General features: G+C 30.1%; 3 protein-coding genes across 3 annotated transcripts; all 3 read left to right on the forward strand.

Moving 5' to 3' along the window:
- Positions 1–5,126: 5,126 nt before the first annotated feature.
- LOC124497206 (acetylcholinesterase) lies at positions 5,127–7,392 on the forward strand. Its single transcript, XM_047060829.2, has 4 exons — positions 5,127–5,894; positions 5,956–6,374; positions 6,452–7,073; positions 7,163–7,392. The coding sequence occupies exons 1-4, from the start codon at positions 5,311–5,313 to the stop codon at positions 7,335–7,337; spliced, it is 1,800 nt and encodes a 599-aa protein (XP_046916785.2). The 5' UTR covers positions 5,127–5,310; the 3' UTR covers positions 7,338–7,392.
- A 329-nt stretch (positions 7,393–7,721) lies between these two features.
- Positions 7,722–10,222, forward strand: LOC124497207 (acetylcholinesterase-1-like). The gene is made up of 3 exons (XM_047060830.2): positions 7,722–9,135; positions 9,205–9,832; positions 9,907–10,222. Exons 1-3 carry the CDS (start codon positions 8,199–8,201, stop codon positions 10,100–10,102), a joined length of 1,761 nt encoding a protein of 586 aa, XP_046916786.2. The 5' UTR covers positions 7,722–8,198; the 3' UTR covers positions 10,103–10,222.
- A 94-nt stretch (positions 10,223–10,316) lies between these two features.
- LOC124497279 (prostatic acid phosphatase) lies at positions 10,317–11,850 on the forward strand. The gene has a single exon (XM_047060918.2). The coding sequence runs from the start codon at positions 10,433–10,435 to the stop codon at positions 11,774–11,776; it is 1,344 nt and encodes a 447-aa protein (XP_046916874.2). The 5' UTR covers positions 10,317–10,432; the 3' UTR covers positions 11,777–11,850.
- The last annotated feature ends 1,738 nt before the right edge of the window (positions 11,851–13,588 follow it).

The raw sequence follows: 13,588 nt of genomic DNA on the forward strand, positions 1-13,588 counted from the left end.
AGATTATTCTATCCATTCATTCATCCATGTCTAATCATGTCATTCAAAAAAAAAAAAAAATTTAAATGATCATCGACCAATCGACCAATTTAAATGTCTTGACCATTAATGTATATCTTTGGCTAGTGCTGCTAGTTTTGAACATTTAATCCATCTACATACACACACACAAAGCGAAGAAAAAAAAACAGCTGAGTTGTGTACTAGTGGACGAAAAAATATATCCTTTTAATGCAGAACTGGTAGTGGTAGTGTATTGTGTGTGTGTGTGTGTGTGTGTTTTGAAACATATTGACCAACAGACAAACAAAATTGTGCAGAATAATAAATCAGCACAATTTGTGAATGATGAGAATTTTCATTCATTGAACAATTTACCAATTCAATTATTTTAGAGTTCAAGTTCATGAACTTTGGCCACACACACACACACACACATACATGCACACCTCAACAGACAGACAAATTATTTTCATGTTTTTTTTTTGTGTTTCATTCATATAAAAATACCAGGCCGCAGAGAGAGATAGAGAAGACAAAAGACTTTGTGGCCCATTTACAACCATGACCCTTGAACCAGAGACAAAAAAAAATCAACACTGGCCATAATCAAACAACACACCTTTAGGAATGTACAAACATTTGGATCACGAATCATATATGATCTTTGACCCTTGGGCAAAGCGAAAAAAAATTCAAACAACCAAAAAAAAAAACATTCACATAGAAAGGATATTTGGATCATTTGATTTGATGATTTAATCAAACATGTGTGTGTGTGTGTGTATGTATCAAGCATCAAGTCTTGTGATTAGAACAAATTTTTCTTATTATTCTTCAATCATGCTACATTCGATGATTATGTTCATCAACGATCGAGGTCGTTGAATATAAACCAAAAAAAAAAATTGTTGAATTGAAAATAATGGTGGTAAGAAAACGAAAACGAAAAAAACAACCCACAAGCCAATAATAATAAACACCATATAATATAGAAATCTTTGAATTTTGTCATGTGATTTTTTTTTGTTTTAATATGTGCATGCAATGTTTGTACTTGTGTATTGATAGACATCATCATACAAAAAACACAAACACAAAATTTCTGCTGTGTATTGAAAGCGAGAAATGACGCCTAATGATGATGATCATCATGTGTTTTTTTTCTGTGTTTTGTTTTTGCATCAATCCAATCAACGAACTTGGTATTATCCTGGTTTTTTTTTTGTTTTGATTTTTTTTTCTTCATCATCATCGTTGTCGTAGCAGCATTAGTAGTAATGGTGGATGTTGAAATTGGATCTTTTCTGTTTCAGTAATCAGCGAAAATTGATTTAAAAAAAATGAGCTTAAAACGAAACAGAATAATCTGGAAATGGGCATTGTTTTTTTTTTGTATTTTTCTGGACGAATGATTGGTTCATGATGTTTTCATCATCATCATCATCATCATTACCGGAAATTTGATTTTTTTTTTTTTTTGTTGGTTTTGTTTTGTATTCTCGCTACTGCTTATCAACTAAATATGGTTTCTCTCTTTCTCTTTCAACGATAATAATAATAATAATCCACATGCTGTTGTCAAGATTATCGACATTTTTTTTTTTTTTTTGGTTCTTTTTGTTTTCAAAATTGAAAATTTCGCTGTTTGTATACGGATTTTCCAGTTTCTTTTTGTGTATGTGTGGATTTAGTAGTAGATGTTTTATATTCGAAAAAAAATTGTCACATGAGCAAGAAAAAAAAAGAATGATTTTTTCGTCACATCAATGATGATGATGATGAATTATACAGATATATAAACCATATATATGACACATGTTTTCTTTTGTTTTGTTTTTTTTTCTTACGACAAATCATCCCATACAAACAGATAAACAAAAAAAAAACACACCACATGCCCAGATTCCAAGAATTTTAATGATTTGCAATACATGTAGGTTTGTCCATGTGTCCATGTTCATGTCCACTGGAAAAGCAAACAAACGAAAAAAAATTCCAAAGAATTTAATTTCAAAAACCAAATACCGTTTGTTTGTTTGTTTGAAATTTCAATTTAAAAAAATTTTTCTTCCCTGGAATTTTTTTTATTTTTTTTTTTTTTTTGGCTTTTCAATTTCTGTTTCTGATTTTTTTCTTGTTTTACCAATTTAAACAAATCGAATCGATGATTTTGGATCTGGTTCTAGGTAAATTTCTATTTTCTTCGCAAACATTTTCAATTTCATCGGAAATTGCCCAGGCTAGAAGTAATTTTTATTTGTCATTCGATTCAGTTTGTTGTTGTTCTTGTTGTTGTTGTTGCAACACACATAAATGATTAATGAATGAATGAATGAAATCCAGAATCCAGAATCTGTTTTCATTATTCTTGTTAATTGTGATTATTTCAATAATCATCATCATCATCATTATTGAAATAAATGAGAAAAAAAAAGTTTTCACACACACACATGAATAATTAAACACTAAATAATCGAAGAAAAAAAAATTCTTCGATTCTACCAAAAAAAAAACTTTTCATATGGTGAAAATTCTGTTTTTTCACAAGAATTCATTCATTTACGTAATCTAATTATGATGAATACACACACACGACAAAAAGGTGGATTTTTTTTTATTTTTATTTTTATTCAAAGTTCATCTGTGTCCATCAAAATTGTTTTCGTATGTCATGTCTCTGTTTTGTTTGTATGTAATCCCATAGGCCAGAGACAGGTGCTTGAAAAAAATTAAAAAAAAAAATGAACTACATCAACAATGTAATGGTCGAAAATTAAAATGAAAAATCGTGAGGCATCACACACACACACACACACATTTTATTCATTCGTTCATTTCTCTCATTTTTTTTCCTCATTCATTTTTCCATCTATAAAGATCATATCTCGATGACCGAAGCAAAAAAAAAAAAAGAAGATCCTGTTGTTTGTTGTCCACCACCACCACCACCACCATCGTCATCATTTGAACAAGAAGGAAAAAAAATACAGGAAGCAACAATGATGATTGTGTTGAATATGCGAAACAATCGAAAATTTAAAAATTTCACGAATTTTTTTTTTGTTTGAATTCCATGGTTTTCGATGAATTTTTCATTTTTTTAATGATGTGTAATATTTCGATTTGAAATGTAAATCTCTTTGGACATAAATGATGTGATGATGACATTCTTTCACTCTGTGTGTGTGTGTGTATTATAAACAAAAATCCAGAATTATCCAGTTTCATTCTATGTTTGTTATGTGAGTTTTTTTTTTTTTTTTGCTTTTCAGATTAAATCATCATCATCATCAACAACAACATTAAAATTGATCATCGATTGATTGATCAATCGATCGATCATGATTATGACCAATGAAATTTTAAATTCAAGATCAAATCAATGACCGAAAACAAAACAAAACCAAAACAGAAAAAAAAAATTCAATGACCGTAATTTAGACATTTGTAAAATGGGAGGAGAATAAGAATGAGAATGGGTAGTAGAAAATGTAAAAGAAGAGAGCAAAAAAAAAAAAAGAAAACCAGAAATTCAATTACACCTCATATCAATGACTCATTCACAATCAATAATCATTTATTCTGGCTGTCTGTGTGTGTGTGTGTGTATGCGACTAGAGAATCTAGAAATTCGTGCATAGTACCCGTTTACACACACACACACACACACGAAGAATGAATAATAATTGAACGATACAATACAAGAACAATGAACTTTTGATTTAAATTAAAGTTTTGTTGTTGTTGTTGTTGTTGGTTGAAATCAAATGACAAATTACCTGTGTGTGTGTGTGTAATATAAAATTTCATCTTGATGATGAAACACACACACACACACACAGTGTTAATTGAATGAAATTCGGAATTCATTGTGTGTGTGTGTTTGGTTGTTGTTGCGCAATTCGAACTTTCGGAAGTTCCACTGATGACAAATCAAAAAAAAAAAAATTTTTTTTTTTTTTTGCAGAATCAAAATAAAATGATGCTGCTGCTGCTGCTGCTGTCAGCGATAAACAACAAATGACAACGGAGTTCATTAAACCATTGTGTGCCAAGAAAAAAACCGTTTGTTTTGTAGCCAAATCAAAAAAAAAAAAAAAAAACAGAAGTTACAAATTCTTTATGCGAATTTTTTTTTTTTATTACAACCATTTGGTCCACTCTAATCGCTTGGTTCTGGTGTTTATTATACCGACAGCTATTATGGACTGAAATGAAACGCAAATGATCCATGTTAAAGATTGTGAGAGAGAAAGTCGTACATTTTTGTCATTGTTAACCGGATAACGAATCTTTCGTTTTTTTTTTTTTTTTTTTTTGATGATGTCAATGACTTTTCAACCATCATCGTTTGTGTGTGTGTGTGACATTTTATTGTTTTGAATGAATAAATGAATGGATGGTAATTATAATGAGTGACAAAAAAAAATTTTTTCTTCTTCTTCTTTCCGTTTTCAATTATTGGATGATATCCAGAAATGTTTATGTTTATTTTTATTTATAAAAAAAAAAAATTTGTTGATCAAAAAAAAATGCAAATTTTTTCACATACTCGACCCTGTTGCCATCTGTTGGTTGACGTTCAAAATGATAGGGAAAAATTTCTTTTTTGAAATTTAAAACTTGGCGCCAAAATCAACATGATCATGGTGGTGATTACATTTTTTTTCCCCACAGTTGATTAATGTCCTTCACATTTGTAGAAGGCTACGACAAATTTTTATTTTGTACTGAAAAACGTTTGTTAATCGATTTTCTTCGATCAAAAAAAAAAAAAAAAAAAAAAACGAACTAATGAAAGAGGCAAAGAGAGGGAGAGAACGTGCAAAGATTAATCGAATTGAATAATTTAGATAAATTGAAATTGAAAATTATCAGTGAGAATAAAAATTGATTTTTTTTGATGATAACAAAAAAAAAAATAAGAAAATTCAATCATTGAAACCACCAAAAATAAAACATGATCGATTCAAGTATTTTACATACACACACACATACACACACACACACACATATCGATAATCGATAATGTGATGAATTATAATTACAAGTGAAATGAAAAATTTCATTCGATGATGATAAACGATAATGTTATCGTATTGAATATGTTTTTTTTTCTGCAGCAAAACGTTGTCTGTGTGCGTTCGATTCGATTCAATGTTGAACGTTTTTTTGTTTTCTCTTTTTTTTTTTTTTTTTTTGTTAATTTTTGATCGATGAATATATAAATACAACCACCTTAAAATTCAAGTCAAGTTTGAATTTTCATTTCATTGAAAATTTTTTTCTCTTTTCCTGGCTACCATAATGAATAGTTGTAAATTGTTGACCATCATCGTTGCCATTGTTTTGATTATTCATCAATGTTTGGCAAATGATGATTATTATGTTCATGTCAACACTGGTCTCGGAGAAATTGTTGGCAAACGATTGACCATTGAACAAGTGAATCGTTATGTTGATCAATTTCTCGGTATACCATATGCACAGCCACCAATCGATGAACAACGATTTCGTCGACCACAACCAATTGTTGATGGTTATGATCAAAAACCATTGATGGCTTTAAATTGGCCATCAAATTGTCGTCAAATAGCTGTACCAAAATTTAATGAATATTCTGTCTATTTGAATCAAACATTTCAAGAAGATTGTCTTTATCTAAATATTTGGTCACCATCATCACTTGATAATGCGATGTCATCGAACGATGATCAATGTGATCAACAGAATTGTGATAATCAACAACAACAACAGCAGCAGAAATTACGACCAGTATTTGTATATTTTCATGGTGGATGTTTTCTATATGGTGGTTCTAGTCTACCGCTTTATGATGGCAGAATTTTTGCCGCAATGACCGATGCATTGATTGTAACGGTTAATTTTCGGTAAATTTTTCTTTTCTTACAAATTATCCACTATAGTAATTTACTTTTGATTTTTTTTCAGTTTATCCACTTTTGGTCTTTTATATGCAGATCATATGAATGATGTTAATGGTAATATGGTGTTATGGGATCAAATAATGTCATTACATTGGATTCGTGATAATATCCAACATTTTGGTGGTGATCCCGATCAAATCACCATAGCCGGTAATAGTGCTGGTGGTTGGTCAGTCAGTGCCCATATATTATCACCGATATCACGTGATTTATTCAAACAAGCAATAATAATGTCCGGCAGTGTACAAAGGCAAATAATGACGGCAGAAAAAGCGAAAAAATTCTGGCTTGATAATATTCGCCATACAGAATGTGCCAATGATCAAGATGAAAATATTGATACGGCAATGATTGAATGTTTGATGAAAATGACACCAGAACAATTGGAAATGATTCCATATTATACTGGTAATGGCTGTGAATGTAAGTTTGTATGTGACTGTGTGTGGTTTTTGTTACGTTTTCATTATTTTTTTTTTCTTCACTACAAATCAATGAAGCTTATTTGGTTGTCGATGGTGAATTGATTCCCGAACATCCGGTTGAAATGCTGAGAAAAGGAAATTTTAAAAAAAATTTCAACGTTATCATATCCACTGTTGATGAAGAAACATCTGGTCTACTTCAATTCTTGGCCGGTTATCTAATGGGTGAAGAAATTGGTCAAAAATTTGCCTTTGAAAATGCAGATTCATTATCCACTGATGATGCAATCAAAGTGATTGCAAAATTGTCCGGACAATATGTGACAAAATCCCCTTCATTGGATGATATATCCAAGGTATATTTCAATGGTATCCGTAAAGATGAAGATGAAAATGTATTAAGAAAAATGGTGGGAAAAGCATTCGGTGATGTTTGGTTAGCATGTCCAACAATTGAATTTGGACAAGAAATGGCAAAAAATTCCCATAAAAATGATGATATACGTGTATATCAATTGTATAGTACATTTAAATTGAATGAAAAACCATTCTGTCCAAAATGGGCCGGTACATGTCATATGGATGATTTATTTCCAATGTTTGGCATGCCCATTCAATATCCCGATCATCATCATCAACGTGAACGTGATATTTCCAGAGAATTTCTATCATTATTGCATTCATTTTTACGCTATGGGTATGTGGTTTTTTTTGTCGGATTGAATTTTCATTTGAAAAATTTGTTTTTTTTTTTGTTTTCGGTTATACATGTGTACATCTCCCCAGTCAACCAAATCAATCGGAACAACCAGAATGGAAACCATATTCAATGATTGGCCATGATAATGATCGACAATTAGTAGCACCATCATATGAATTATCAAACGATTATCCAACATATCAAAATTATCATTTAAATCTACATACTGTTCAATGTAAATTCTGGCAAAGACATTATTGATGTGGTTGAAAATGAATAAAAAAAAAATTTTTTTTTTTTTGTTTCTTGTCAAAAATCAAATTTGATCGTCTGTGATTGTTGTTGTTGTTGTTGTTATGTAAAAAACACACACACACACAAAGATTGGATGTAGATGATTAAGAAAATAAATTTTGAATGTCAAATATGTCAACCAGACACACACACGAAAAAAAAACAGATGAACAAATTGTCATGCAAATTGAAATCTAATCACAAATCATGACAATTTAAATGATTAAAAACAAAAATAATAATCGATCGATATATGTGTACCCGGCTACGACAAAACCGATACTATCAAATCGAATCGAATCAATTGATATTGATATTTATCGAACAACAACAAAAAAAATATATAGTTTATATTTAGTTTCTTTTTCGTCTTCAAGATACATTTTAGGCGAGTCTGAAAACAAAAAAAAATTGAATTCAATGATGATGGTGATGGTGATTATTATCAAATCAAGGCTAAATGCACATACATACACACAAATCAAATCGAATGATGAACATGGAAATTTTATTATTGTAGTTGTCGTCGTCGTTGTTGTTGTTGTTACTGTTGTTGTTGTTGTTGTTGTTGTTGCTGTTTTGGTTGGCCACAATTATTATTATTATGATCAATTATAATCAAAAAGTTTTTTTCTTGTTTGTACGTGATTATCATGTCATTTTTGTTGATTTTGTGAACAGTGTATGTCTGGACACTGTAGTGGTTTTTTTTTGGTGATCATTCATTATATAACCGAAATAAAAGCCGAGCCGGTAATTTGATTTTGTTGTGTGTGTATTACCATCATCATTTATTCGAAAAGACATCATCATTTGACAACGGTGTTAATGATGGTTTCGAGAAAATCTTTCATTTTTCTTTTTTCAATATTATCATGTCTTTCATTATTGGAACAAACATTGGCAAATGAAGCCGTTCAAGTTTCAATTGAAAGTGGTAAAATTATCGGTAAACGACAACAAGATGAACAAGGTAGATGGTATGATCAATTTTTGGGCATCCCATACGCAATACCACCAATTGGTCATCGAAGATTTCGTCGTCCTGAACCGATTGAAAAATTGACCAAACAACCATATGAAGCATTAGAATGGCCATCTATTTGTTTACAATCAAATCCATGGGAAAATAGTTCCAGTTATTATAATTTCAATATGGATGAAGATTGTCTTTATATGAATGTTTGGTCACCAAAAGTAGATGTCCATGATGAAAATGAATTACGACCAGTTCTTGTTTATATACATGGTGGTGGTCTTATCATTGGTGGTTCGACCATCAAACATCTGGAAGGTCGTACATTAGCAACAATGGCTGATGTTGTTGTTGTTAATTTCAATTATCGTTTATCAATTTTTGGTCTACTTTATTCGGATGAAGTGGAACATATCAAAGGTAATATGGCATTTTGGGATCAAACATTAGCATTGGAATGGGTACAACAAAATATTCGTTATTTTGGTGGCAATCCAAAACAGGTAACCATTGCTGGTTGTAGTGCTGGATCATGGTCGATTAGTGCACATATTTTATCGCCAATATCAAGAAATTTATATCAAAATGCAATCATGATGTCTGGATCGATACAGAATCAAGTATTATCACGTGAAGATTTTATTGATTTATGGTTAAGACGTATTCGTGCAACTGGCTGTGCTACAGATTCGGATCATTCAATTAGCCAAAAATTGATTGATTGTATAAATCAAATGAATGAAAATGAATTATTAAAAGTGATTGATGCAGATAATTTGATATTCAATGGTTAGTAGCAGAGTAGTTGCTATTGTTGTTGTTTTTTTTGCTACAATTTTTGTTTTTTCATTCATTCAGGTTATACAGTTGTGGATGGAGAATTCCTACCTGATCATCCAATCAAAATGTTACGTGATGGTAATCATAAAAAAGATTTTAGTCTTTTATTATCGACAGATAAAGATGAAGGTTCAGCATTTATGCAAATGTTTTTGACATTATTGAATCGAGTGGATGATGGTCGAAAATTTTCATTTGTAAATCCAGAACCATTAGATTCATTGGATGAAGCTAAAGATTTATTGGCCACAACAATTGAACCATTTTTATCGAAAAAATATCCAGTTCCTACAGAACAGTTAGCAAAAATTTATTTTAATGGTTTAAATCCAAAAACAGATCAACCAGATTTATTAAGACAAACCGTTGGCATTGCATTCGGTGATATGTGGCTAGCATGTCCTACAATTAATTTTGGCCACCATATTAGCCATAATGATGGCCATGCTAATGTTTATCAACTTTATCATTCATATTATCCAATTAAAACTAGTGAATGGTGTCCAAAATGGTCCGGTGCATGTCATGGTGATGATGAATTTCCATTGTTTGGTGATCCAATTCGTCATCCATCTAAATATAATCAACGCGTACGTGATATATCGATGGAATTGATTTCATTTGTACATTCATTCACAAGAAATGGGTAAAATTATTTATTTATTTATTGTGAAAAGAAAAATTTAATAACTTAACTTTTTATTAATCAAAATCAAATAGTCGACCAAATCAAATTGAACAACCAGAATGGCAAAGCTATTTCCATGTAGATGATGGTGAATCATCGCAAAAAGTTGTCGTTGAACCATATTATGAATTATCCAATGAATATCGAACACATCAAAGTTATGGATTGAATTTTAAACAAATTGAATGTAAATTTTGGCAACAATATTATGAATATCATCGTCAATGATGATGATGATGTTATGATTATGATGATGAGATAAAAATTTTTTGTAGTTGATAAATCAATAAAAAAAACAACTTGAACATTGGCCACAATAAAAATAAAATTTTAAAATTTCATTCGAAATTTCAGCATGCGAGTGTAATAAAATATTTTTTTTTTTGGTTCAAAGATGTCAGTCCCGTCGCGTTGGAAACAAACAAACATCTTTTCTCATCATCATCATCATCATTCCAATGTGACAGACAAATCGTCAGTGATTATCATCAATATCATATGTGTTTTCAAGCAAAACAGTTTTTTTTTAATTTCATAAATTTCAATCAATCAATATAAATGGATTATTATTCAATTCATCATCAATATATCATTCTAGCTGTGTTATTATTATGGCCAGTGGCCATTGTTCTGGCACGAACATTCAATGAACCAAAAGAATTGGAATTAAAATCAGTTCATGTTCTAATGCGTCATGGTGATCGTACGCCTACACATTTCTACCCAAATGATCCATTTCAAGATGTGGAAAAATATTGGCCCGAAGGTTTAGGTGAATTAAATGATCGTGGACGTTTACGTATCCATTTTGCTGGTGAATATTATCGTAAAATTTATGATAAATTTTTACGCCAAACAAATGGTTGGCCACAACATTGTTTATCATCACCGGCACATCGTGCACAAGAAACGGCAATATTATTTATGGAAAGTTTTCTTAATGATACAAAAATTGCTTGTGAAATCTATACAGATGGTAAAATGTTATCCACTGGTGAAAAATGTCCCCTTCATGATCGTGTTTGGTTACAACAGATGAATACAAAAATGGTTAAAAATTATCTTGATTCCAAACGAGATTATATTGATTATTTGTCCACAAAAACTGGTCAAGATTATTGGTCCAAAGAATCATATACATTAAGAAATATGGAATTTTTAGCAACAACATTAGAAATAGAACGTGATGAATATCGATTATCAGTACCGGATTGGGTGCAAAATCAAACAATCATTGAACAATTGAATGATATGAAACATCATGCATTCTGGTATGATTGGCAACCACATGAAATACAAAAACTTCGTATTGGATTATTGTTGAACAATATTACTGAACATATTCGTACATTAATGATGATCAATGATGATGATAATGGTGAAAAAAATGATCATCAACGTTTTTTTCTTTATTCAGCACATGATGTTAATCAGGTAATTTTACTTCAATCACTTGGATTATATGAACAAATTGATCGTCAACCACCATCATATAGTTCGGGTATTGTTTTTGAACATTATCAAACCGTATCATCATCTATGACCAAAGAAACAAAACATTTTATACGTATAATTTATCGACAAATTTTAAACAAAAATCCAATCTTACCAAATAATAATCAAACAATGACATTCAATGTTTCCGATCAAATATTAACAATGGATTCTTGTCATTCTTCTAGCCAAATGAAATTCAATAACATTGATGATCATAATGAATTTTGTCCATTTGAAAAATTCATTAAATTTACACAACCATTATTGATAACGAATGAAAATGATTGGTATAATGAATGTTATGAATCGAATCATATTGTTGATCATATTATGGCCAATCAATCGATGATAATTATAACTTTGATATTCACCATTATGATGACCAAATATTATTCTGTAATATAATTATTATTCGATAATAATGTTTTTTTTTTAAATAAAATAAAATTGATTCGATGATTATGGTGAAACAAAAAACACCTGTTAATTTTTTTTTATACATTGATGTTTGCTCACGTTAGATGGCAGTGTTGGTGATTTTTTTATTTTATTTTAGAGAGGCAAGAAATTCGAAATTCAAAAATTCTTATCATTATTCCTTCACTGTTGGATTACTCTAAACACACGTGCTTGACTCAATCAATCCGGTTCCTGAAAATCGAACTTCGAATTGTTGTAGTTGGTCAAATTAGTGTGAAAATTATTTGTATTACAATTCTTTCATATACTACATTAATTGGTGAGCTCATGTGTGTAAAACATGTAACAAATTGTGTTCGCTCGATAAAATGGGAACAAATCATTAAGTTTCCATTTTTTTTGTCTGATAAATTATTGGTAAGTTATCATAATTAAATTTTAATGATATAATAATCAATTACGATTCAATTGATTTTTATTTAGATTGATCAAGAAATTCATTGTATTGTATCCACATACAAAAATAAAATTGATCTGGAAAAAAAAATTCGAAAAATCGTTATACGAACATTGATAACATACAATGTGTATATAACGATATTTTAATTTTCATTTTAATACATGAAGAAAGATGATAATCCGTTCATCAAACCTTTGGACATAAACATATTATTAGATATTAATGATATAATTAATTAATTTTAAAAGGAAAAATTGTTATAGCAATTTTTTCCTATTTTTCTTTCACATAAACAAAGTAATTCCACATCAACTATTGATATTTTGTAATGAAATTATTATTGATATGATATTCACACCATTTCACAAATGAGTGTGGATTCAATATTATATTCAAAAAAAAAAAAAAAAAAAAATTAATAAATTTTTATTTTTTCTATCATAATATATAAATGGTTTTGAATTCATTTTGAATACCAATTTCAGAATCTGGCAGACACTAGATTATGAGTTGATTCTTTGAGGAAGGTAAATTTTTAGGAGTTAAGTATTTTAGTAGGCAATTTCGTTTAACCCTAAAGTTTGCCTACATGTTGCTCTGCCTAAGTGTTAATTGAAAAAATTATGATAATAACGACGTCGATGATGATGATGATGATGATTCGATTGTTATCATACACGTACAATCGATACAATCATAAATCTGTAATGTTTTTATTGTCAATTTTTTTTTTCATTTTTGGTCGATGAATGAACAAAAAAAAACATGTAAAGGCAACAACAACAACAACAAAAAAACTTTCACACTTTATTAGACACACAATTGACACAATTCTTATCTTATGGCCACCACCACCACCATGGTTCAAAAGATTTACGTATGTTCGTGTGTTTTTATGTTTCGACAATCATCGTTTTCACGATTTTTTTTCGTTTAGTCGTCGCGCCTCGTCTCTTTTTCCCCCTCATATAGAACTTTTTTGTTCAATGTAAAATAATAAACTTTCACTTTCACATCATCATTCATTCATTCATTCACGTTTGGAATGCTTGAATGCATCGTTATTCGCCTTACGGCCATCATAATAATGATTATTATCAACATTGAGAGAATGTGAATTTTGAAAAAAAAACATGGATGACCTAGAATCATCATCATCATCATCATCATCGCCACCATTGAATGATAATATCAACATCTATAGATCGTCACAAGTAAGTACAAGACAAAACCAGTCTAGAAACCCTCAATCATATTTAGCTACCGTCAAAACACCTGTTGATAAAATTCAGGTCAAGTGTAACAACAACAAATGGAAAGTGTGTGTGTGTGTGAGA

The sequence above is a fragment of the Dermatophagoides farinae genome, chromosome 7 (assembly GCF_024713945.1).
Source record: "Dermatophagoides farinae isolate YC_2012a chromosome 7, ASM2471394v1, whole genome shotgun sequence".
Taxonomy (NCBI): Eukaryota; Metazoa; Arthropoda; class Arachnida; order Sarcoptiformes; family Pyroglyphidae; genus Dermatophagoides; species Dermatophagoides farinae.